At 36.8% G+C, this 26145-nt stretch overlaps 1 protein-coding gene across 1 annotated transcript in view; it reads left to right on the top strand.

The window, feature by feature from the left end:
* Nucleotides 1-11248, top strand: part of ARSB (arylsulfatase B) — a 62215-nt gene extending 50967 nt beyond the window's left edge. Inside the window, exons 7-8 of the mRNA XM_041470920.1 lie at nt 10167-10295; nt 10840-11248. Coding sequence (XP_041326854.1) covers nt 10167-10295; nt 10840-11105 — 395 coding nt within the window. The 3' untranslated portion in view covers nt 11106-11248. The remainder of the gene's footprint in view (nt 1-10166; nt 10296-10839) is intronic.
* Nucleotides 11249-26145: the final 14897 nt, after the last annotated feature.

The raw sequence follows: 26145 nt of genomic DNA, 5'->3' as shown, positions 1-26145 counted from the left end.
TAAGTCTTGATAATGGCATCAGATAACTTAGCTAAGAACAGAAGCTTTTATTTTAATGGAAGCAGTAGGAGAATGATTCAATTACCATTTTTCTGGCAATACATACAAGATGGTGGATACAATAGCAATTTTCTGGGTTATTAAAATAGTATGTTGATTTTAAAGATGAAATTACTAGAAAATAGTCTCTTTCTGTTTGGGTTTCATATGTAAGTGGGTTTTGGTTTGCCAGTCCCAGACTTCTGTCTGGGGATCTCCTCTGTGGTTTTTACAGCCTACTAATCAGATCACAAGAGGCAGGGAGGCATATACATTACCTTACTATGGAAATAGTACTCGTTACTGCTTGTTGGTTTTAAGTCCTAGTGGAAGTAGTGTGCATGGTTTGGTTCAGCTGTTAAGCAGAGTTCTACTCTGCAACATATATGGAGTTGTTCACTTCTCTCTAACAAAAACATTTTACAGAATAAGGAAACTTTTAATGTCTTAGAGTATAATCTCAGCAGAATTTAAGCATCTAACTTATTGCCTTGAGACCTACCATTGCCAGGTGACACTTACCTTTTGAAAGCCTGTTTGTTAAGGGTGAGAGCCTTCAGTGAGTTGATAGCCAGTATGCACAAGATTGAATAATTTTAAATTATTTACAATATATTTTTTTAACATATGTATAAGTGCCACTTCATTCCCTGAAGCTGCCTCACAGCAAGCACTAGTTTCTGGAGTTCAGTAGTTTCTTGCTGTCTGCTGTGTGGTGCAGTCTTGTAATGGCTGTCTCCCTTGCTCTGGGGCTGTGTCTGACAAAAACCCGTGATGGGTGCTTCTTGTCACACCTCTAGCTCTGTGTGTGTTCCTTCAGCCTCTGTTAGCAGAGATAAGTCTGAAAACATGAGTGCTTGCAGTGATCCCCCCAAGAGTCTCTGAATACAAGCAGGACTTCGCTGCATTGCTGTCTGAGTGACAGTTTTGCTTACTGATAAAATGCAATCTCTTTAATCACCTTTATAATCTGGGGTTAAGGATGTCAGGGGACTGGCAGTTCAGAGAGCTGTCCTAGCTGTTCTGATAGCTGAGATGTGATTAAAAGGTTTTAAGAAGTGATAGAATAACATGAAGATTTTCTGTGAAGTATCTCTGGCGTGGTTCAAAAAATAAAACAACACTCTATTTTTTTCAGAAAATGTAGTGTCGTCCTGTTGGAACATGGCCATTTCTAGCCAAAGCAAACAATGAATTTCCTAAGTAAAGAATTTATGTCTCACTCAGAGTTTCAGCATGTTTGAGTTTTTCTCTCTGTGGCTACATGGTGTGCAATAGTGCTGCTCTGCATTGTAGGTGATGTCTAGTTAGGCCAGGTAGAGTCTGAAGTTATCCTGAAAAATACTAAAAACTACCTAGGTCATGGGATTTCACTCAGGATATTTCATGAGGTAACTTACCACTTACTGTATAGTAAGTTCAAAGTATGCAAAGTATTTGGCCTGAATATTTAAATGATATATCCCCTGTCATTTAAAACAATAAAGTTTTGATTATATGATTGCATTTGGCCAATTTTACACAGGATGGGAGGGAGCAGAAACAACCTGGTCCTTGGAGTTCCATAGAAAATTCAAATTTAATTAAGTAGAATGTACATCTAGCAGAGGTGTTTTATTCACAAGGGATTACATACCACCTAACCTTGCAACTGGTTTCTGAACTTTCTCAGTCTTGTTTTTGAGATGGGAAGAGCAAAACTACAGTTTTCCATTTGCATGAGGCTTTTTGCTTTGTTAACAAGTTCTTTTCTAATAATTCCTTTCACTCAGTTCTCTTTTTTGTACAACATAATTCTAAAAGCATCAGCTCAATCTGTTGTGATTCCAGAGTTCCACTCTTGGTTATGAGAATCACAAAGGCCATCATTTTATATGTTTGTATGAATTTCATTTTTTTTTTTCACACATGCATCATTTTACCTGTATCTCTTGTAAATATCAATGATTGTGTTAATGCTCAGCCTCATACAGGCCTTCTGTCATCCTTCACAGCCAGCTTCAGATAACTTGTCATCATTTCCAGACACTCTCGTCTCACTGTTCATTCACTTTTCCAGGTCATTTGGAATATGTTCAACGGTACAGGTCCCAGCACAAATTCCTTTAGGAAACCAATGGTGGCCTCTCCAGTGTGAAATTGAAACTGGTTTCGTTTCGTGGTTTTTTAGGTGCTTTTCTATCCACGTGAGAATCTTTCTCTCTTTTCCTATTGTTTTCCAGACAAAATTTGTACTGAAATACACATCTTGAGAATTACAGAGAAAATTTTTAGTTAATAGGGAATCTCATTGTGCAGGGTACACTACAAACAGCAAGGTTTCAAACTATTGAGACATCCAGTGTAATATGTCCATACTCTTGTGTCACAGGAAATGCTGGTGATACTACTACTTGGGCTGAATGCTCTTAAATGTGCTTTACACCTGCAAAGCCTGTTTACTATTTGTTCAGATGTGTTTTTTATTTGGACTGCAAAGAGTGTGAGCCACCTAAAATCTTAATTCACCCTGGGTTTTGTGGCTTTTCTTAATACAGACTTTTCAGTCTTTTCTGTCAAGTAGGTTACAATTAAGCTTGGAGCTTTTTGTGGTTATATTTTCCTTGTCATACTGCTGCTGCATTATATTATCAGAAATAGAAATTTAACTACAGAGAATGCTGATATTTTTCATTTCTTTACTTCAGGAAATACACTGAGAAAGGTAGATAACTTCTAACATCCTTGTTTTGCAGATGAAGAAAGAATGGTAGAAGCTTCATTTGCTTCTGTTTTCCTTAAAGGACACTAATTATGTGCAGCTACTTATAAAAGAATGTTTCTGTTACTGTGTAGGATATTGGAAAAATAGTAGGCATGGCCACTCTGATATTCACTTAGCTGTTCAGAGTGCTCTTTGGTCAGGGCTCTGGCTCACAAATAAATAATAAACTAACATTCCTTTGTCTTTCTCCAAAATTGTTCCTCAGTACCCAACATTGCCTCCCCCCATGCTTGTATTGTAGACCACAGTGTACAGAAATACAGCATTCTTCAAGCATTTTGGGCACTTTTAAATTTTGTGGTCAGGACCTTGCTAAGTGGCATGTTAGAGAGAACTGTGTACTCTTTGATCTCTTACCAGCCAAGAAAACTTGTTCTCAACGTCAGTCATTTTCATCATCTTAATCACACACTGAAGGGAGAATATTTTATTTTTAGATGTACTGTCTATTTATGTTGCCATACTTTTAAGTTTCTACCAATTGCTTGAGCTGGTCTCAGTGGATGAAAGAAGGAAAGCTAGAGGAATGAGAAGAGTAATTGATCTATGTTTATTAGATGAGCAAAATACCATGAATATTGATATAGAATATGTATAGTCCTTCTTTTAAATCACAGCTGAAGATTTAAACTTCATTTAGTTTATCTTCTTCCTTCTGACAGTTAAAAATTAGATATCAATGTTTAAATGAGTATACTCTTATGAAACTAATTCTATTTAATGTTTCCAAAAATTTGTCTTTTAGATTAACTTAAAGAGCAAGCCTTTCTTTAAAAAGCAGGTCAGATTGTACCTTTTATTTTCTTTAGCTTGCAAATCTGCACAGTGTGGGTGTGGACTATCCTTAACCGTTTTTACAAATAACAGTTACGTGGTATGTGGACTATTTGCTTTGCAAAATAAAAAGCAAAGGATTTAAGTGAATCATAGGAAATACTTGCAAAGAAGCTTACAGATCTGAATTTTCCAGCCTTTCTACCAAGTGTTGCAGTGGCTTTTTGCTGTTGTCTGTGCTATTTTTGATTTTGGTTGCATTAGGAAAACTTTTTTCTATTATTTGCTCTTGATTGAATATTAAATATTTTAGAGATTATCAGTGAAACTGTTGAAAACATCATAAGACTTAAACAGATAAACAAAGTGGATTTATGGTCTCCACACAGGAAGATGAGAGCTTCTGATAGGCATCTAAAGCTGTAAAATGCAGTAAAACTGGATCAACCCTTCTTTTCTTCTATTACCGTGTAGCATTGCAGGTATGAAAGGATCATGAAGTTGGTTTGGTTTGCAGCAGTAGAAGAAGAATTTAAGAGTTTTTGAGTTGTACAGAAAAATAAATGGATTTTCAGACGTTTTTGTGGTTTTCATGGTAGTCAGATAAATTAGTATATTTTAATTTTAGATAAGTTTCTGATAGGTAACTAGGGTTATATGAGCCAAGAAACAGATGATTGATTCTCAAGCGTACATTGATCAGAGGGGTAGAAATGTGAAAAAATTTTGCTTCCTATTTTCCACCTCCAGAAATCATTGCCCAGCTGGATAGATGAACTAATGAATTAAGCAGAAGGCTGCTGTAAGCGTATGCAAAAATATGTATGAAGACAGTATTTTTTTTTCTGGAAGAGCTACCCTTCTAACATAAATGATGTTTTAAATCAGGAGTACACTGGGATACTGAATGAGATCAGAGAGCTTTTATGAAAGGAGGGGAGGAATAAAACAGGGCTAAGCACATTGCAGCATTTTTTGTGATCTTCCCTATGCTTAGGAAGTGAAGTGAAAGAACAGATTGCTGGGCCAAGTAGGAAGTTTTGGATAATCTTTTCTGTTTTATGTTGAATCTTCTGTTAGTAACCATGTCTTGGGACACACTTCAGTATGTCAAAACCTGTCATCTTATAACATTTCTGTAAATTGTAGAGGCTTTTCTAAAGTTTAAAATGGTATGAATAAAGCAGGAAATAATGTAGGTGTCAGATTCTGATTTCAATGTGAATACATTATTTCAATTACTGTCCTCTTGATTTATGTGCTGGTATAAGTGAAAAAGCAGCCCTAAGGAAATTCCTGACCTGTCTGCACATACTGATCTGTGCATTGGAAGTCATTGCTAGTACAAATTAATATTGCCATTGCTTTATTCTACCCCTCCTTTAAAGAATAGCACTCTAAGTAAACTAGAGGATGTGCTAGAAATTATTTATGGTGTTCATGGATTTGTGAAAACGAAGTTAAACCTGAATCTGAATCTTATAGACATAGGGAGGAGGGCGGCCAAGGTGGTGGAAGGCTTCAAGGGCTGAGGTCACTTGTTTTGCTCAGCTTGGAGAAGGCTGAGGGGTGACCTCAGGGCAGCCTACAGCTTCCTCAAGGGAGAAAGCAGAGGGGCTGGTGCTGATCCCCTCTCTCTGTGCCTGCTGACAGGGCATGAGCACATGGAATGAAACTGCATCAGGAGAAGATCACACTGGCCATTATGGACCCTGAAACAGGGTCCCCAGGGAGTGTCACAGCCTGTCAGAGGTCGTGGAGCATCTGCACGATTGTCTTGGTTATATGGTTTCGTTTGGGGTAGTCATGTGAGGAGAAGAGAGTTGGAGTCTATGATCCACGAGTCCTTTACTACTTGAGATATGCTATGGTGCTACAATTTTCTACTTAGTTTTTGTGGAAATTTTGACCTTTTCAGTTCAGTGCATACAGGGATTAATATAATAAAAGTTGTATAAATGTACTTTGATACAGCACTTTCTTTTGTTAATTTTTTATTTGCCTCTGCTGAACTGAAAGTGATTTGGTAACACATCTTGTGTAAGACCACACCAAAAATCTGTCCAGTTCATTGTTCTGAGAGTAGCAGTTGTGTAGCACAGAGTACATGAGGGCAAGCGCATAAATACACTTCTCTTGTGTGGCCCCCACAGCCTGCTCTTAATCTTTAGGCTGTGATTTTGGATGTAATAATTCTTGAGGGATTTTTCTTCCACTTTGTGGATTCTTTTATTACTCAACCTGCATAAACTTTTGCCACCCACAGCATTCCATGTAAAGGAATTCTACACCTGAGTTTGGTTTGTGATTAGGAAATATATACTATAATTTATTTTCAATACATGACATCTTAATTTATTCAATGCCCCTATTGGGAAGGACTTCTTGTTCCTTCTCAGGTTCCCCTGGCCAATTTCTTAGACCTCTGACCGTTCTCTTGTCAGTTGTCCATTTTTGAGGATCAAGAATCCTATTTACTTAATCATTCTTCACATGGAAGTTGTTCCATAGCTTTATAGTCTTCCTTGTGTCAAGTCTTTGTATCTTGCATGGCTTTTCTGTGTCTGTAATGTGGGAACCAAAACTGCATGCTACACCATGTGGGCACAAGAAGGATCTCAGTGGTGGCATAGTTTCCTATTTGTTGCCAATTCTATTATTGGGATTGCTTTTCTGGACAGCCTCTGGACCATACTTGTTCATTAAAACTTGGCAAACACTTCCCTAAATAACAGTAGCAGTAGCTAGTTTAGAGCACATGCTGTTCTGTATGTGGAGTATTGGCTTTTCCCCGCCAATACTCTTTACTTCCCCTTTTGTTGTACTTGAATTTGGGCATTAGCAAGACTTAATGCACTGAAACATTGTTCACTTTTCCTAAAAAATCTGGGATATTCTCTGGTCAACAGTCAGAACATAACTTATGTACTTATCCAGTAGTAAATTTTCCAACATTCTGCCTGAAAAGTATGCTATGGAATATTCAAATTATCAAAATGGCAATTATTTTTGCAAATGTAGCCCACATATTGACTGATGCTTTCTGAGCATCTTGTGTAGATTTTTCAGAGTTAATGACATTGGTCTTTGAAAAAATCAAGTTTCTTGAAGGCATAGATTAGCTATTGAAAATTACAGGATTTTTCATCCTAATTTGAAATATGTATATGTATAGAAACAATGTATGATAACAAAAGTAAAAGAGCTAAGCTGAAGTTTCTGCAAGGGGCAAAGGGCCAGACTTCTAAAGTATTTACTTTTGTGGGTAGTAAGAGTTGGCCACCTCAACTCCTTTAAAAATCTGATCCTGAAACCATTTTTAAGACTGTCAATACAAAGCATTTCTGGAACTATGTTATAAACTCCAAAATCACCTGTCAAGAGCAATGTCTTCTGAGGGACCTAGCTTTTATTACAGAGATATAAAAACTATTTGAATACTAATTGGTGACCTCGGACTTCAACCAAAACTCTAAAATCTTTAGAAAAATTCCTTTTAGCATAAAATATTTGAAAATAAATATCTGAATGAATGCTCACTGTTTTCTTAGCTAATATAAGTTTTATAATTTCCCAAGAGACTACTTAAAAACGAAATATAGCTACTGGTGGGGCTCCAAAGTTGAGCTTCAGGAAACAGTGGCTTCTGTTTGACAATAATAAAATTCATGGAAAAGGCTGTGGGACTTTCTTTCAAGGTAAAAACAAAGGCTTATTTCGTTAGCCACTGATACACTGGTCCAATGGCAAAAAAGTAAAGTGTTTAGCCTCTACACAAGCAAAAGCATTGCTTTTTTTAATATATAAATCTATAAGGAGAGTATGCAGATCTAGGAAGGCTGGCTTGATTACAGAGCTTAATAAAAGGCATCTGTCCTTTGACTACTGAATTAGTCCACAGGGCTGTTGTTACTGTCAACCATAATGGAAAAAATTAATAAAAACTCCCCCACAATATAGAACAAATGCAGAAAAAACCTGCTTAGATGCTATGGAACTGAACATTTTGTCTTGAAAAGGAAACAAAACCAATATGATTTTTTCAGTCTGCAAAATCAGAAAAGGAATCCCTGTAAGAGAAGAGAAGGAGGAAGATGGGTAAATGCAACAGGAGGAATATCTGAGTTTAAGCTACAAGTCATAGGATGGGAAGAAAAGAATTCATATCAAGCAAAATTTTTATTTATAATACTTCTGTATCTGGTGCTTATGTAATGTAATAAACTGGCAGTCTTGTAAGTGTCCTTGTAGAGAGCATTTGAACAAGCATCAGTCTGTGTTCCATGACCAATAAGTCTGGTGAAAGTTGACTTGTACTGTGTGGAAAGCAATGCACTTCCCTGAATAATAGACTGGATATTTCTCTGGCACAAAACAAGTGCTTGCAATGGGTGAATTAACGTAACTGACAGAGTTCTGTTTATAACAGCTCAACATGGGGGAATTTATGCATTTTTCTTTAAGAAATGTTGGTGAAAGATAATATTTCACCAAATAACTTCAACTTCATTCTCTGGTAAAAGCATTTTTTTCATTTAGGAGTATAGTTTTGTTACCTGGACCAAATCAGTGTTTAAAAACTATTTTATCTCCTTGAATCTTATTTTGAGTCTCATATATGGCATTCTTATTTTGAGTCTCATATATGGCATTTGAGTCTCATTCTATGGCATCTATGGGATGTTTTGCAAAGTATATCTAGAAATGCAGTCTTTCATACCATTTATTTGAGGTGTTATAAATAGTTTATCTTCTGTAATGTTGTGGGTCCACATATACTGTGTGTAGCTCAGCAAGCAGAAGCATGTTCTTCATGCTAAACTTTAAAATCAGAAATGCAGGTTCACATAATTTTATCTTTAGACCATGCCTTGAAATTGTAGTTTTGAGACATAAGGTTTAAAAAGCATGATTCTCTTTTTGACCTACCAAATGTCTTTCATTATGCTTTAAGAAAGTAGATGGCAAAGAGGAGTAGTCAAGGAGGGAGTAGCAAAGCAAATAACAGAATAACACATAACACAATGATGTTGAAAAGTAAGCAGAATTAATCTTTAAACTGTTTCATATTTTCTATGGTCATCACATGGCTGTGTGAGGATTTATCTTTCAGAAGAGATTCTGCTGGAGTTACTTATGAGGTTTTACTTGTTTTCATAGGGGTTTGAGGTTTATTTTCTTTTTTAGATCAGCTTCAGTGTTTCTTGATCTAAGATGAGCTGAGCCCTCCCCAGTTTGTGTATGCATACTCCAGAAAGTAGTCTCTTTTATATCCTTATTCCTTATCCTATATCCTTGTAATCTGGGAACATTATACAAGTCTGATGTAGATGAGGAACTTGGGTATGCACAAATCTGTTTATTAAAGAAAATAAACTCAAAGTGTACAGTCCTGAAAGAAAATAAAAACTTGGCAAGTCCGTCATAAAAAATGGAGAATTTATGTCTAGCATTTATTTTCCCGAATTTCTGTTCTTCTTTCCATGTGTATTTGCCCCACTGTGTTCTGTAGAATTTACTCTTTTTAGAAATACCTAGTTCTGCTTCCTGTTAGCTCTTACATCACCCTTGGATGCTCGTGGATTCTCATCCAAAAATCTGACAGCAGAGTCCTTCAGATTCCCTAAACTGATTGAAAACCATTTCTTTTGGAAAGAAGCTAGAAAATCAACATTGGTTTCTCTCCATCTTCTAAGGTGTCTTCTGGTCTGATTAAAGTTGCCTTCATTGGTAAACTGCTATCAGCTGATAGTTAATAAAAAACTTTTAGATGTTATGTCTTGGATGCCTATTTTATTTATGAAGGCTGATATCAAAGTTGGTTTGGATGCTCCTGGGCTGTCAGTCTGACTTGCTTCCTCCCTGTTGGTTTCAAGAACAAAGTGCTCTCCTAATCATCCCTAGTCAATGCATTTTAATTATTTTTCCTGAGCTCCCTCCTATAAGGAGCTTCAGGTTTCCTTTTGAGAGGGAATGTGTGCATAGTTGACATTTCAGTTTTCAATAGTATCTGAATATGGGGCCACATCATACACAGCTCCTCCAAAGACGGTATGAAGATATGCCAAAGAAGAAGCTTGCTGACCAGATGTGGATTTTTGTGGACACAGCCAGCTCAGCCCAAAGGAACAGCTGTCTGTTGTGGTCAGAACCTGGGACTTGTTCCCTGTAGCGACCTAAGAGAATTAACAGTAGTAGCATTGACTTCAGGAGATCTTTCGATCCTGCATTCCTATCTGGAAAAAGATACAGGTACTTGTATGACCAAATTTAGTAATTCCAATTTTGAGCGTTCTTAATACAGGTATATGAGATACACATATAATATCTGTGTACAAAATTAGTCCAGTTATCTGGACTCAGCTGTGACATTTTACTTACCATTCCACTGGTATGTTTTTAAAATGCAGTTCAAGTTCACAGTTAAATACATCCATTGAATCATAGCACAGATCTTTGCATTTATATACAAAAAATTCTTTATCCAGTAGGGAAAAATAAATGGGTGATACTGCTTTGTTTTCCAACAGAGTTCTAAAAAACCTCATGAATATGCAATGCACCTAACTTAGTTTATTGTTTGGTTAAGGTCTTGGCATTGATAAGAGGACATCTTTACGACAGAGCAATTCTTCTCCATGGGATGATGCACTTTTCAATATATCCATACATGCAGCAATAAGACATGGAAAATGGAAGTTACTAACTGGATATCCAGGTAACAAAAGAACTCCTTTTTTTGTACAGTGTATCCTATCTTCCACTCACTGCAAACACAGTTTAATTTTGTTTCATATGTTTTAATTTTTTTTAGTAATTGTGCTAACTTCTTAGATTTTGACCACATGCAAAGATCTAGAATGAGCACTTCTAAAATCCAAACTATGTATTTTTTTCATTTTCCAATTATTTTGTCTGCAACTTACTTAAACTGTAGGGAAAAAACTGTTACAGAATATCTCAAGTTGGAAGGGATCCATAAGGATCATATAATCCAAGAAGAAGGGCCATTGAGTTAATTAATTGATATGAAATAAAGTTACATGGAATTTTGAATCTCAGTGGTCCAGTGGTTTTTTTGCAAAAATGAGACTCCTATTTAGAGACACTGGTGTGGGACTAGAGTTAAGGTCTGCAGCAACCGTTGCTTTGCAGGGGCTTGTCAAGAGATCTAGTGAATTCATCAATTATAGTAAAACTGTGTCTCCACACTGCTGCTCTTTATCTCAGAATTGACCCTTGGTCTGTTCCTGTTCCTGCAGGCTGCAGTCATTGGTTCCCTCCACCGTCTTTGTACAATGAGTCACAGATTCAGTCATCTGATCCATCAACAAAGAGACTTTGGCTGTTTGATATTGTTCATGACCCTGAAGAGAAAAATGATGTGTCTGAAAAATACCCTCATATAGTGGAAAAACTACTCTCACGGCTTCAGTATTATCACAAACGTTCAGTGCCTGTGTTCTACCCTGATGAGGATCCTGCCTGTGATCCAGCAGCAACTGGGGTTTGGGGTCCTTGGGTATAGTGCACACAGCTTTGCACACTGCAAAAAACCTCTGTAGCAGAATCTGGCTTATGGACTCAGAGTCCTAGTGATGAATTTTGTACTTTCTTTAATGACCTGTTGCTAACTGTGAGTTTATTCTTTGAATAATTCAGTGTTTCTTATTCTTGATCTGTTGGGAATCTTATTTCAGTCTTTTCTCACTCTCTCATTCCCAACAATTATATGTGAAATATTAGTAAATTTTTTAAAAATATTCTTTGTCTAGAATATACTTCTAGTGCAGGAGAAAAACATTGCCTCCTTCCTTGAAAGAAATTGAAAAGAACTGAATTCCTTGTAAGGAATCATGGCAGCGGGGACATCCAAAATTAATCAGTCTTGTGGAGTATACTGAATTCTGGTTTCATGTTTGTCCGGATGACAAATTCTGCTGAATGCTATTATATATCTGTATAGGCGTAACATTTTTTGCCTTTAACATGTACGTCCATCCAGAAATGGAAAGAGTAAAAAAGAAAACCTCATAAATACAACAAAATCTCTATTTCTTGTTCACTCTTAATGTATCAAACCAGAGTAGAGAGTGATGATCAACTGGAGTGCAGGGCTGTCAGGTAGAAGGATCTTGACAGGCTGAAAAAATGTGTGAATAAAGATTTAACGAATTTCAATAATTGCAGAGTCCTCCAGTTGGGGTGGAACAGCTGCATTCAGGAGTACTGCATTCAGGGCCATGACCAGATGGAAAGCATTTTCATGGGGAAAACATCTAGGCATCTTTCTGGACAATAATTAGGACAAGAGTTGCCATTTTCTTTCTAGGTGAAGAAAACCAACCAGTTGTTGTTCTATATAAGTGAGAATGTAGCCGGCAGCTAGGGGACATCTTAATTCCCTTCTGTCAGTGCTAGAGCATAGCATCACATTTTGAGCTTCCCTGTGCAGGAAAAGTATTGACCAATTGGAGTTAGTTCAGTGGAGAACTACGAATATGATCGTGGGGAGGGATAAAGAAATGGGTTAGTTTATGGTGGTGAGAAAAAGGGAAGTTGCTATGTTCAGCTACCTGATGTGAGAACATAGAGAAGAGGAAGCAGGACTCTTCTCAGAGATGCACAAAGATGAAAAGCACACAGGGAACATGTGGAGTTCCAATGCAATATAAGGAAAGGAAAAAAAAAATCACACCCTGAGTTTAATTAAACAGGGGAGGTGTGAGACTATGGCAACCCTAATCCTGGGGATCTTCAATCTTTGGTTGGAGAAGAGTCTCAACAATTCTATCCCTGAAGCTGGATCAAATTTGAAGTTGACTGGTTTGGTAGAGGTGGTGAAGAGCAACCAGTGACCTCCAAAGGCCCCTTTCTGCAAGAATTGCTCAGTGATTTGGTGATGAACAAAACCTTACTTTTATTACCTGCCTGGTAAGTACCCAGTCTTTTTTACCACAGTGGAGTCTGTTTTCATCCTGAGGTGGGCTCTGAGCCATGAGGAAACCAAGCCAAGCAACATTTCCCAGTTAGTCATCAAATTGATGCAAGATAACCTGCCAGCTCTCAGACCCTGGGTTCTGGTACTGTTTCTCAGTGTCCTTGGCTAAGTTTTCAGGATGCAGAGCTCAATCTGTCATCATCTCCACAAAGCAGGAATCTAATTGCCTTTTTCCTGGCTCCAGGACCAGCTCATATAAATTGCACTAAAATTTTGCAAAACTTCCCAGTTTTCTCTTGGAAGACTTGTGCTAATTGTTAGCAAACAGATTAATGAAGAGTAAGGCTTGACAAAATCCATGCATTAAAAAGAAAAAAAAAGATAAAGTCTGAAAAAAAGATGAAACAAGAAAACTGAAAATGCATATGCTTTCTAGTACAGCTGATTCACCATTACACTGTCTTAAATCTAATCTTGAATGCTTGTCTCTTCTACCTTTGATGTTTTTTCTATGAGTGGAAGTGAAGCTAAAGCTCTCCAGAAACTTGTTCAGCTTTTTATCTTTCTCCCAAAGAGCTTTATGTTTCTCTTACTCCTTTGTCACTTCTTCTCCTATACATCAGTGTTTTTTCGTATTCTGTTTCATTCACTATCTTCCTTGAAGACAACGAGAAAAGAAACATAGATTCAGAAAAAGTAATATAATAGACAAAATATTTTCTCTGCAGTTTAATTGGATACATTCCTATGGAATCCTGTTTCAGACCAAGTTTCAATTTCCTTCTCCATTCATCCATCAGTGGCTGAAAGCAAATGGTTGCAGGAGGATATGACTGAGTAAGCTCCTCAGATTGTTCCTCACCTTCTAAACAATCAGTGCCTCAAAGACTAGTTTCTTTTCCATTAGCACCAACCTTTCCACTGGGGCCCTTGGGCATAATGCCTCACCTTTTGAATACTTTCTAAGCTGTTGGTATTCACAGAGACATGCATTTCCACAGCTTATCTAGACACTAGGAGAAACATCTGATTGTTACCTGCCTCCAGGTAATTTATATTTTCATTGATAAAACTTACCTACTGTGACAGAAGCTCCTACTGTACTACAGTTAACAACTTTCATATGAACTAATATATTTAAAATATTAAATTAAAAAACATTATACATTCTGTAGAAGCAGTCTCCAAACTGGTACCTGATCATATCTCCTTCCATTTCATGAAACACATTTAGGCTTTTCTTTCTGTCATGTGTCTCTTCACTCAGCTCCTGCTCAGGTTTTAGCTAACACACAGCTCATACAAAGACCTGATGTTGTTGGGACCAGTGCTGTGAGATCCAAGAGAGGGCAACATGTAGGAAGCCTACAGGAAGGGCTCAGGTCATTACAAAGACGTTACTTGTCTGCTACAGACATAATCCTTCCTACTGATTGTCAGTTCCTTCAGAGTGCACTGACTTACAGGAATCACGTAGACCAAACTTCAAACTGTAAGTCGTAAACATGACAACTTGCCCAGAAGCACCTCTGAAGCATATCCAGCATCAGCCAATCTGCTGAGGTTTTCATGCTTCCTGATGGGATACATGGGAGGCCTGCACAGCACAGAGGAGAAAGGATGAGCACTCTCCCCAGCAGCTCTGGGAGTACTTTGCTTACATCTTTTATGATTTAGACAACTTTTGAGTTAAAAACCTCATGAATTAAGGAATGAATTAGTGAATTCCCATGTTAGTCTCGTTTGTCTGAAGGAGATTGAGTCTTTGTTTGATGTGTGTGTTTCTTTCCTTTCCTAATGAGCTCATAAAATAATTTACAGACCATGTTGTCCTGTAAATTAGAGAGATCCAATCAGACCATGACAATCTTGGCTTCAGAGTACAGCAGCATTTCACTTTTGAGCTTTTGAAGATTCTTTGATAACTGAGGCTTAGGTTCTGTTATTTGCTGACCACATCAAGGGAGGGAAAATGTAAGCAACAAAACCTTTTTATAAGCTATTGCATCATGTTGACAAAGCTTGCATCTTCCTTCAGTTGCTCCAAAAAAACCTTTATTGCAGTTCCCTTTTCTAACTGTTGCAGTCAGTTTATTTTATACTGATACAATGATTTATGTTAGTTTATAACTTAACTGTTTAGTGCAACTGTAAGTTCCATATTCTAATTGTAGCATACAATTAGTAACGTGGTTTCAAGTATGGAATTCTGAAAGAGTGAAGTGTTAAATTACCTTTTGTGACCTTTAGGTATACTATTTTTGTATGTGTCATAATGATAGACATTGCCCTTCAAATGTCTTTTTGAGATAAATCATCCAAAGAGCAGAAGTTTAATGAGTTCTTATTCATCCAGAATGTTTTGGTACAGTTTATTTGTGCAATCAAATGCAAAGACAGCCATTCCCCAGCAAATAAAGCAAGTAGATCCAAAGTATTTATATTATCCTCACTCTTTTTCCATAGTGCATATTTATTTAGTGTCCTATGTACAAATGCAGACATGGTAGATTAGAAAGCTAACTGTTCTCAGTCAATATGACATATAACATTTTTGTTTGCATTAGGCATTACAAGATGTGATTATTGCAATAACAAGAGACTGGATTTGGGAGTGGGGGAAATTTCTGGCTGACATTCCTGTGTGTCCTTCAGCATTCAGCACTTGTATTACAAGAGGAAAGATGTTGTCTTGCCCACAGAAGTGGAAACTTCTGTTAATGATATTTTTAACTGAGTTTTTTATGCTGATAGCTAGTTTCATGGAAAAGAAAAAAAAAAATCACCTAAATTGTAAGAGCTCAAGTAGTTAATGTCCTTGACTCCCATCAACATCAGCTTCTTGGCTGAAGTTAGAAAAGATTAAAAAATTTCTAATTTTAATTTCCAAGGTAAGCAGAGCTTTTATGTGTTCTCTTTTCTCTATGTCCTGCAATCTCCATTTTAATGTCTTGCTGATATTCTAATTTATATATTTCATTTACTGGGAAGTGACTGTGACATATCATTGTCTCACACAGGTATTCAATTCACCCTCTGTTTCCTCTTGTTATGTTTTAAGATGCAAAGATGCATTGTTTTCTCGGCTGCAGCAGACCTAATTTTTATTTTTTTTTAATTGTCTAATTATTTTCCATGGGTGGTCCTTCATAAAACATTTAACTTGAACTCTGTTAACGAAAAAAACCATCTGGCTGACACATTTAGATTGACATGTGCAAAGAGTTGTATACTGTTAAATTGATTCGAATTGGAAAATAGAGAATTCTTTATATGTTTTGTGGTTACTTGAGTAACATTCAAAAATGCAAGTATTTTGAACTCTAAATAAAACTTCATTTCATCCCTTTCCAATTTAAGATTCATTCTTAGTCTAGCAAACATCTGAGAATTATGAATTTGAAAATCTTAATCTTTATGCTTCAGAAATTATTTTAGCTTCAGAAAAGTAACCAAGTTTAGGAAGAATGCTGACACTGACTACTCATTTTGCATTGCTTACTTGTAAAAAATATGTACAAAGTCAAGGAATAGATTATCTTAGAAACAAAACAGAAGATCTGGATCTTTTCTTGAGTCAAAGGCCCTATATTCAACTTGAAAATAATTTGTCCAGATTTCCTGGGGTTGAAAAATGGGTCTTGGATAAAGATGTGAGTTTAATCCTCTTTGGAATCTCTGAACTGAGGAACCCAGAGTTTAAACACTTGTGATCTGTGTGGATTTGAAACTCCACTACCAGTCCTTGTTGGCCTCTCATCGTACTTTCTGATAAAGTGGTTTAATGGTAGAAAGACTACTAGCAATATACCCAAAACTGTTCCATGCTTTCCTTAACAAACAGTTAATGAACACCAAGTTACACACAGGATCCTGTTAAACTTGTGCCACCCTATTGCAGACAGGTCTGGATGGAAGGGCTGATGATGATAGAGCCACTGTGCTGGAGTTTTGCACACAAGGACATGCAGTCCATACGTGTAGCTATGTTTGTAATCCTGGGGCCAGAGACACCCAAATGGGAAAGTGGCAACTGAACCACAAAACACTTAAAGTCAAAATGAAAAATTACTTGACAAATGAAAAATATATACTGTCAAGCACTACTAGGAGATCCAGAATCTAGCTACAGGTTAGGGCTGTCCTAAATGTAGGAACACCAAACCATTTCCAAGATGTAGCAGTTACTAAGGGAGAATTTGTTTTCCTGCCTACCTGCTCCTTTGGCAGCCCACCACAGGCCCTGCTCCAGCTAGACCCCAAGTTATGTTACTCTCATAACAGTAACCTTAGCATGATGGAGGGGTCAGAGGAGCATTTCTCCAGCCCAGCCCTTCCCTTGGCAGTCTCTTTGGAGCCCCACCCCAAGTAGACCCATAGGTTTCATGTCTCTCAACTATAAATAAGCTGAGGTTTGTAATGGGGAAGTAGTGCTTTTGGTAAGAGAAGGGGAAAAAAACCTTGCCAATTCTAAGTTTGAGGAGGTTAAGCAATATTTTTGCCAGCGGGTTTCCAGCTGAATGTTTTTAACTCTTTCTGCTTACTGTCTTTGTCAGCTGCAGGCACTGGACTCATTTTTGTTTCAAGCTGGGTTATTATGTGGGAGGATCCTGGTTGAACATATGGTGTAAAGAACTCCCTGGGGTCCCAAGCTGCTGCTTCTTAATCTAATGCTGTCCCATCTTCTTCCAGTGCATTGCAATTCATGTATGAGCTCATCTACATCAGGCAGAACTGCTGCAAGGAACAGTAAAAACTTTTTTTGGCACAGAGCAGTCAGAATGAGTCAGCCGTCCAACTGTGGACGGGATCAGTGACGGCCCTTGTGATAATTGCATACCGTGGCTGGCAGAGGCAAGGAGGATGATGCAGTCCTTCTTGTTGTGTTAGTCTTCCCTCCTGAGAGTGTTGTTTTTGCCGGGTGGAGTGCAGAGATACTGGAAAGGTTGGCGATGTATCTGCTGCCAAGTTTCAAAGAAGTGACTACCGGCTGCCATCATCAAAGCAGTTACCGGATGTTGATCCCCTAATCCTGGCTAAACTCAATAGCAATAAAGGCAGTTATATTTTGTCTGCAGGACTATAGTTAGAAAAAAAAAGTATAGTCTGAATAGCTAGATTTGGATCTAAGGAATGCAGTGTTTATTTGGACAAATCTTCAAAAGCCACAAGAAGGTACTGCACCAAAGCCACAGTTCTGGGCTGCCAGATTTTGGCATTCAGGACAGTGGTAAAAATAAAAAAGCCCTGTCTTTCTTTTCGGCTATGCATTCTTGCTATTTCTTCAAGCAAACAAGGAGTCAGAACACAGTGAATACACGTACAAACAAAGTAAGCTGTGTTTGGTATTCAGCAATGCTTATTGAGTAATTTTGGGCATAGAGCCCATGGTAATGAATGGAAAACTTTGATCAGGACATCTGTGGCCTGCCCAAATAATTTCATGGGACCTGCAAATCTGCCAGAAACATCACTCCATGGCCCTATTAACCAGGGATGTTGAAGTCTTTCTTGATTGTGTACATTCTCCAAGCACACTCATGAACTAGGAGTCATTGATTTTTATTGGATAAAAAACTCAGAAATGGCTTGTTCAAGGACATCTGAGCCCTTAACTTTACCCTTCACATTTATCCTGCTTCACTGGGAAAAAACTTTAATGAGTCTGTCTGGATGATGAAAAGATGAATGTTAAAAGCATTGAGTCAGAGTGTGGACTTAATTTCTAGCAAACATACTCTCAGTTCCAGCTTAACTGTACTTAACTTACAGTAAAAAATAGTTTGGGGTTTTTTTAGCTATAGATTATAGTCTGGGCTATTCTGTGATTCCAAGTTGTTTTCTTGATGTTCCTCATCAGTGTGCAGTTATCCAGGAAAATAGTCAATTCCTGGAGGAGCATAATTTTTTCCCCTCTTCCCTTGTGTATTTGGTAAGAGGAGCCTTTTTTAAAAGGCTGTGAACATTGTAACTGCCAGCACAAGAGCCATGAAAGCACTGCTGCCCTGTAGGTGGCCTCTATAGATGTACTGAATTTTCACTTCAATTCTTGTGCTTTTTGCTTTGTTTTCAAATATGCTGTTTTACAAGTCATGCTTGCTGGAAAAAGCACTGTTTGAAATAATCCCAAAGTGGCTATTAGTCTGGTCTAGTCATACCCTGCAGCCCCAGCAGTGACATGTTGTAGAAACAAAGTCATTCTCCTGCCTTTTCAGTTCTGTTTTGACTTTACTCTATAATGAAGAGAGCATGATCGTGGTATATTAAACAACTGGATAAGAGCAATATATACATTACCATCACTCTGCTTCTAACTAAAGCTCCAAAACTAATACAGTTGAGCAGCCTGGATAGGTATTTACTGACAGCTTTCTTTTGCCATAAATTCAGCATTAGAAAAAAAAAGAAAAATCCAGAACAGATGAAATGGCATAGCCTTTAAGTAAAAAATAGACATATTTATAATATCAAAGGAGACTTATGAAAATATCCCAGCTGGATTTTGAAAAATGTAGGAGGGAATGGAGTAGAACAATTGCATTTCTGTTTATGTTTGCCCTAGAAAGTAGCCCACTGTGAAGAAACATTTAGGAATGTGAATGATTGAGAGATTGTCTCTTAGAGGCAGCAGGTATAAGATGTCTGAAATTCCTTTGAGTTATAATTGCTTGTTAACAACAGGATTTTTTTGGTAATTATTTCTGCCCACAACACACAAAACCCTAATGTACATTGCTTTACGTGGAGAACTTTTTAGAATTCACATTTTTCTGTATTTACTTTGTGATAAGGAAAAGGGCATGGTATATGGAAAAGAAATTTTAAAACGAATTTCTAAAAATTATTATTCCAACACTCTAAAATGGAGAGAATTTTCTTACAAAAATAAGAGTTTCTATGCAAATGTTTATTCTATTTATAGCATTACGTGCAATTGCAAGAATCCATCTTCCTGACGACAAAGACTGAGTGTAGTGTTAAGAGGCAAGTATAATCATTAACCCACAAATATCATTGAGGATTTTTGTATTATGCAGTGAATTATGCATTTCAGATTTAACTTGTGACAAAATATGTATTAAATGTGTGGACCTAATCCAAACCCTAAATCCAAACAAAGCAAGCTCCTACATTATCTTAAGTTTTTGGTATTTCTAAATTTTATATTTTGAGTCTGTGGTTCTAAATACCAATATTAAATTACTTAGCATCTGTTTTTTTCAGAAGCAGTGGGGATGCTGTGACCCCCCTATCACAACACTGTTTAAGAACAATTCATTTCAGAGCCTATAGCAGCGTAAGCATCATAAGGCACAAGTAAAAGCAGACTTTTTAACAACAGCCATTATCCGGCCTTTTACTTAATATTATTTAATGGCATTTGTTTGATGACATGTTCAAATAAAGTAATGGCTTCTTTTTAAATGCAAATATTAGTTTTATCTATAGTTTATTTTCATTGTGGTTGTCATAAATGTACTGCTGATGCATGAGAATACAAGAAAGGATTTAGGAACACTTGGTTTATCCTAAATATTATCTGGGTAATAAGTACTGATAATCATCAAAATTCTAGACATAGCAGAGATCTGGCATTGCTTAGGTCCATAATGGTCGGCGCCAAATGCACACGCAACTGCAGTACACCTGTAGCACTGTTTCCTTCCACTCCTGTCTTAGGAGCTGATTACTGCATAGATCTCTCTGTGTTATCAAAGGGAAAGTCAGAATAATTCCACTTAAGGCCCTAGCTTCACGTGAATGCAGTGCTCATGAAAGGTCATTGCCCATGAGCTGCAGTCAGAAGATTCAGAATTAATTAATGATTAAGTAACATCCATGTATCTCAGTTGCCCATGTGAAAAGGTGGAGAGGACAGGGTATTGTGAGAAATACAGACAGGGCTGTGCTGGGAAAAGCTTAGTTTGGGGCATTGGTCACCCAGCCTGAGTGCAGTCATGGTTCCAGTTTGTTTTATAAACTGGCCCAGTCAAGCTGTAGAGCAGAATTAAATACTCCTGTTTATCATATAAACTGGAATAATTGTTTCAGTTCAGGGAAAACCCTTTGATTATTGTTCACTGGTTAAGTTATATTTGTAGGGGAATCACGGCTTATTTTGAACATTAATCTGGAAATACGATAAAATGAAAACCGTTACTCTATATCACTGCTGGAAAAGGAGAAAGTTACTCTCTCAGCTAATAACTCTCATTCACCTGAGTTACTCTCTCAGCTAATAGCTAGTTTTTAAATATATGCATATTGCAAACATTCTATTCTTGCTTAATATTGTTGTCGGTTTTTTTCATTGTGTGTTTATCTTTAAAAAAAAATGTTATCTAGATATGACTCTGAGACAGTTAGCAAACATACATTTATTCATTGAACTTCAGTCTCTAAACAGACCTGCCGAACAGACCTTCGGAGCTGTCATTAATAAAATTTACTGCATTGAAAATGTTATGATCTCCATTTTTTCATCCTTCTGCTCAAAAACCTGGAATGAAAATTTTTAAAGAAAGAATAAATTACAGCTATAAATCCTATAAAGAAATATGTTTAAGATAGAATTTTCTTTTTGTAGACCCATAGTAAAGCCCACAGAGACAGAGAGCCCAGTAAATCTGGGAGATTTCTGTATTTTTAAAATGGGCCGATATATAAGTTTACATTACTGCTTAGGAATCGACTTCCAAAAAGCCATAACAGTGGCTACTGTTCTTTCCCTTAGGGTCTGAACAAGGAAATCCAATGTTTTCTGGTCAGCAGTAGGAATTCCACTTTGTAATCTGACACTCTTCATTCCTCTCCTCTCAAAGGCAGTAAACCAAAAACTTAAAGGCAGAACAGATTTTCAGATCATGTAGCATTTGTAAATCCTCACGCACATTTAATGATTTGTTGGTGTGTACAAACTGAAAGCTTCATGACCTGGCCTTTCTCTTGTCAGTTCCTGCTCTCATCACGTTGTCTAGTTATGCATGTTTCACTGAGAATTCATGTTTTTGCATTTCTCTGATTTCAGCCCTATTGTTCCAAACTCATGAGGAATAAAAAGTCGTAGAAGAGCCAAGATCTTCATACTGGGAGGCTGATACAGCTTGACTGTAGCCAACAGATCTATGTTAGTTCATACCAATAAGAATGCAATTATTAGAAAGATATTAGTCCCTTTTTTCTGTTTTTTAATATCTGGTCTCTAACAAGCATGTGGTGGTGGCATGCTTCTGCGTATGTGTGCAGTGGTAACAATTGGATCTTTTCATGCTCAGAGTGCATAACTCAATTCTGGTCAGTCTGTAATTTCTTTCTGACAGGCTCGTTATTTCTCTGCCGATGGTATGGTTATGGTTAAGGGCAGCTGTACAATTTTAAAACACAATTTTTCTGTAAGCACAGTATGTCTCTTCAAGCACACTTCTGTCCTAACAGCGCATAAGCCAGCTCATCCAATGACCACTGCTGCATCAGTCGTAGAATATGGTTGCAAGACACTTGAGAGAACAAACATATTGACACACAGTTTTACTTGCTGCTATCATCTCTGTTTATTTATCTTTCTGTAATGGATATGTATTTTTACAGTTATAATTGCAAAGTCTCTGGACTCTGGACTAGGAGAGTTATCTAGTTGCTTTGTCTGCTTGTTCTCATTAAGGATTTGTTCAAGTTCATGCTGGTGTCAGCATGCCCTCTGACTTCATTGGAAGACCTCAGTGCTATTTGAAAAAATAAGATTATTTTCAAGTATGATACAAACTGCAAACTCAGTTGGAACTGTGTAAACTTCCATAAGTCTTGTTTGTAGCAGGAACAAATGCAGTAAAGACAGCAGTTAGGAGATCTCTGCTCTTCTCCGTGCTTTCAATATATGTACTGCACTTCTATCTACATATATTGAACGTCCTTAGTCACTTCTGTGACTAATCTGTTAAAGATCCTTTTGAAGAGATAAGTATTTTTGGAACATTTCTTAAAACTGATATTTTCTGGACTTTCAGAAGAAATTCTGAGAAGTCCACTCCTGCAGCTAGTACAAATTTCTGGGTAAATAATAGCAAGGTTTTGGTGAATTCTACACTTTGAGTTTGAGTACGTACCTATAGCTGACACCTCTGGTATATGACTTTTAGCTTGGATCTGTACTCAAACAGTGACAGAAACTATGAATGTAAATTAGAAAAATAAAATCCTGTACATTTCCATATGTTTACTGTAAGGAGGTTGCAACAGTAAATTCCAGCGCAATGATTTTGTGCTCCTAGGATATGAAGTGGATATTTTTCATTGTTGCTTTTAGTGAATTGTGTACATCTGAAGTTTATGCATTGTCTACAAAGAAGAGAGCGATTTAGAAGATAATGCATTTACTACATTTACTACACCCTATTCTTCACAGATCCAACATCTCAGACTTTCTGCACACCCTTTTGAAATTAGCTGCTGGGAGGAAGGAACACTGGCAACAGCATTAAGGAAGTGCAGTCTCAGGCTCTGCACTCCCTTAATTACAAACCTGAGACTCATGGTTAATGATGATTAATGTTCCGTTCTATTTTGCTAGTTCTTCCCTGTAGGAAAAGATCACGTAAAGCTGAAGTACTTTCAAATAACTATTGATATTAATGAATTTCTTTTTGAAAGAAAAATTATTTCTACATATGTTGCTAACAAATTAAGAATAAAACTCTTATCCAAGAGTGTGTCATTTAACTAAGCCTGACAAACACAACTGCACCTAACTATTGTAGCTGCTTCTCTTTCCCACACTGGTGTTTTATTTTTTTTAAACTTCAAAGTCTCCAAATTCCTCCTGATTGATGCACTGATTTTAACAATGTCTTTGTTGTGTCCTGCAATCAGACAAGTGCTAATATCCTTGAGGAATCTGGCAGGACTGTGGGAATCTTCCAGCCATAATTGCATCTTATTGTAAATGTGATGATATTGGCAACTTCAGATGAGTTGACAGAATGTGCTGTTGCTGAGGGTGATACCAGCTTTCTCCATTGGCTTACGAGGCTAAGGGTCATTCTTTTATGCATTCTTTGCTGTCTCTGGTACGGAGTTTTTTAGTGCAATTCTGGAAGATGTTAGAGACATAAATGCCTGCTGTATTTAAACAAAGAAATAGTGTAATCAGGGGAAAAAACAACAGGAAATCCTAATTACGTAGTTAAAATTGCTAGCATGATGAATTATGATCAGTAACACTGAATTTTAATGTTATAGTTGAAGTTTATTATTTTGAACATTATGAGAAAAATAAAGCAATATAAAGATGCTGAATGTAGTTCAACTTACTGTACAACCATGTTAACCAAGGTCCTGGATTTATGTATTCAGTTATTTTCAAGTTATTTCAGGTGAATACTTCATTATGTTTGTTTTTCTTTTACAAGTTCTAAATGCAGAAAAATTCCACTAAAAATGAATTTTTGGGGCTAAGGACATTTCAAATTATTCACTACATGCCTAAATGTGTAACCTCCTTATATTTATTCCACTTTTCCAAATCTGGATCTGTGCCTCAAGCTGTGGTTATCACTTGCTCAAATTCTGGTACAGACCGTCCACTTCTCTGGTAATAAATATGGTTTCCCCAAGTATGGGGCTGAAAACATCTGATTTTTATTCTTGTGAATTACTCCACTTTTCTTCCTCCTCTGTACTTACATAAGAAAAGTAAGATAACTGTCATTTAAATTACCTAATAGACCCATGACTTGCAAAATATTTATTCACTGGATTTTATTTTTTATGACCAGAATATGAAGAATAAAACAGTGTTTCCTCTTTGGTTGTTTTTTAAAGAGAGAGTGATTCACTTACTATGTTTAGAATAGGACTAATAGAGGTTCAGGGCCACTATCATACTTTAATTAATATGACAGATGAGAAATAAAAAGGTGCTCCTTATTTGTTTTTCACTGTATGTGCTCTGTCTGTGCTACCTAAAGACCACTTGGCCTACAATCACTTGAAAAAACACCATGATTTGGCTCTGAGTAACATGTTTTGATTGAAATCAGATAGCCAAAACCAAAAGAATCTTAACTTGTTAGAAACAGTGAATGTTCCAAAAGTGTGAATCCAGAAGACTGGCATATGCACGGTAAGTAGAGGATGCACATAAACGCTGCTGACATATCCTCAGCTTTGGGTTTTATTAATTTTGCTGCTGTTACATCGCTTGGAAACCATGGGCACCTTGCCATACAAGGCTGGGATTTTTTCTTTGCTGTTTCAAGGCCAGAATATATATTCTATTAACAGTGGCTTCAATCCTTATTTTCAATGGCAGAAGTTGGTCAGAAACGGCTTCATTTCAGGAACCATTTCTTAATGAGCATGCACCTTGACTTTCTTCTGCAGCACTAGAAATGCACTGTGTCCTGGACACACTGTGAATTCCCCAACAGAACCTGATGCATCACTTTGTCAAAAGAAAGAGGTATAATTCTTAGTTTACTAAATTATACTTAACAGTTTTCTCCTTTAGGATTTTCTCCAAGTGCTCTAGTTGTTGCAACAATTCGTAATGAAATGTGACTCCCAGGAAAGATCATCAGCTAAATTAATTTTGATTAATTAATTAAAATATGACCTGTGCTTACTTGTCATTCAGTGACTTTGCAATGTACCCACCAATTTCATGTGTAACCATCTCCTGAATACCACATAAGAAAAGGCTAGGAAAAAAAAATCTTAAGAGAAACAGTACTAGTTGAAATTTGTAATTTTGTTAAAACATATTCAGCTAGCAAACCCCCATCTTTAAAGGTTTCTGTGGGATAGTTAGACAGCCTTATTATTGCATGGGGGCCACCATGTACATTTTGTCTGTTTAGTTCTATTTTGTGAACTACTGTTGATATGTATAATTTTTGAATTTGTCTATGATACCAAGATCCAAGGTGTAGGCAGTAACTCAGTAAGATCTTATACACTGAAATAGAAAATTATATTATTTCAACTTTGGAAATTAGAATTTTCTTTATTCACTACCTCTTTATGGATATTTTGGAACTGCAGGAAACGCATGCACTAATAACTATGTAATAGTCTTGGTCAATAGGTGCCTTATTTTTCTTCATAATTAATTCTTCCTTTCTCTTTCCTCTTCTCCTAAGTAGCCCTATAATTATCATCATTAACAATGTTTACTTTTAATCAGTTGTGGTACTTGAATTCTCAGCTCTTATTTCTTTTTCCTAATTCTCAATAATTGCAATGTCCTTGCAATATCTGTTTTGTTTGTTTCCAAGTTATTGTTTTGATTCTGTCTTATCTGTTCAAATAAGGACAGCATTAATTCCTGGGACTAATCACTGTAATGTTTCATTAATGTTATTCCAGCTAATTATTTTTATTTGTACTTTAATATAGATCATTCATCACTTCTTAAACAGCTAATTTAATTCTTTCAGAGATGAAAACATAAAAACGCAATTTAAAGTTTCCTACTTACATACAACATAGTAAAAGATGAAGTGTAACTTGGTGTGTGAGAGAAGCTTTGAGAAATAAAAGGCTGTTGTTGTGCTTCTAAGTGTGTGATCCAAGGCATCTGTCTTTAACAAGGATAGATACTGTGGAAACAAGTTTTATGCTGCAGTCAGAA

The sequence above is a fragment of the Pyrgilauda ruficollis genome, unplaced genomic scaffold (assembly GCF_017590135.1).
Source record: "Pyrgilauda ruficollis isolate IOZ18807 unplaced genomic scaffold, ASM1759013v1 scaffold25, whole genome shotgun sequence".
NCBI classification, from domain to species: Eukaryota; Metazoa; Chordata; class Aves; order Passeriformes; family Passeridae; genus Pyrgilauda; species Pyrgilauda ruficollis.
This window is presented reverse-complemented; position numbering and strand designations above follow the sequence as displayed.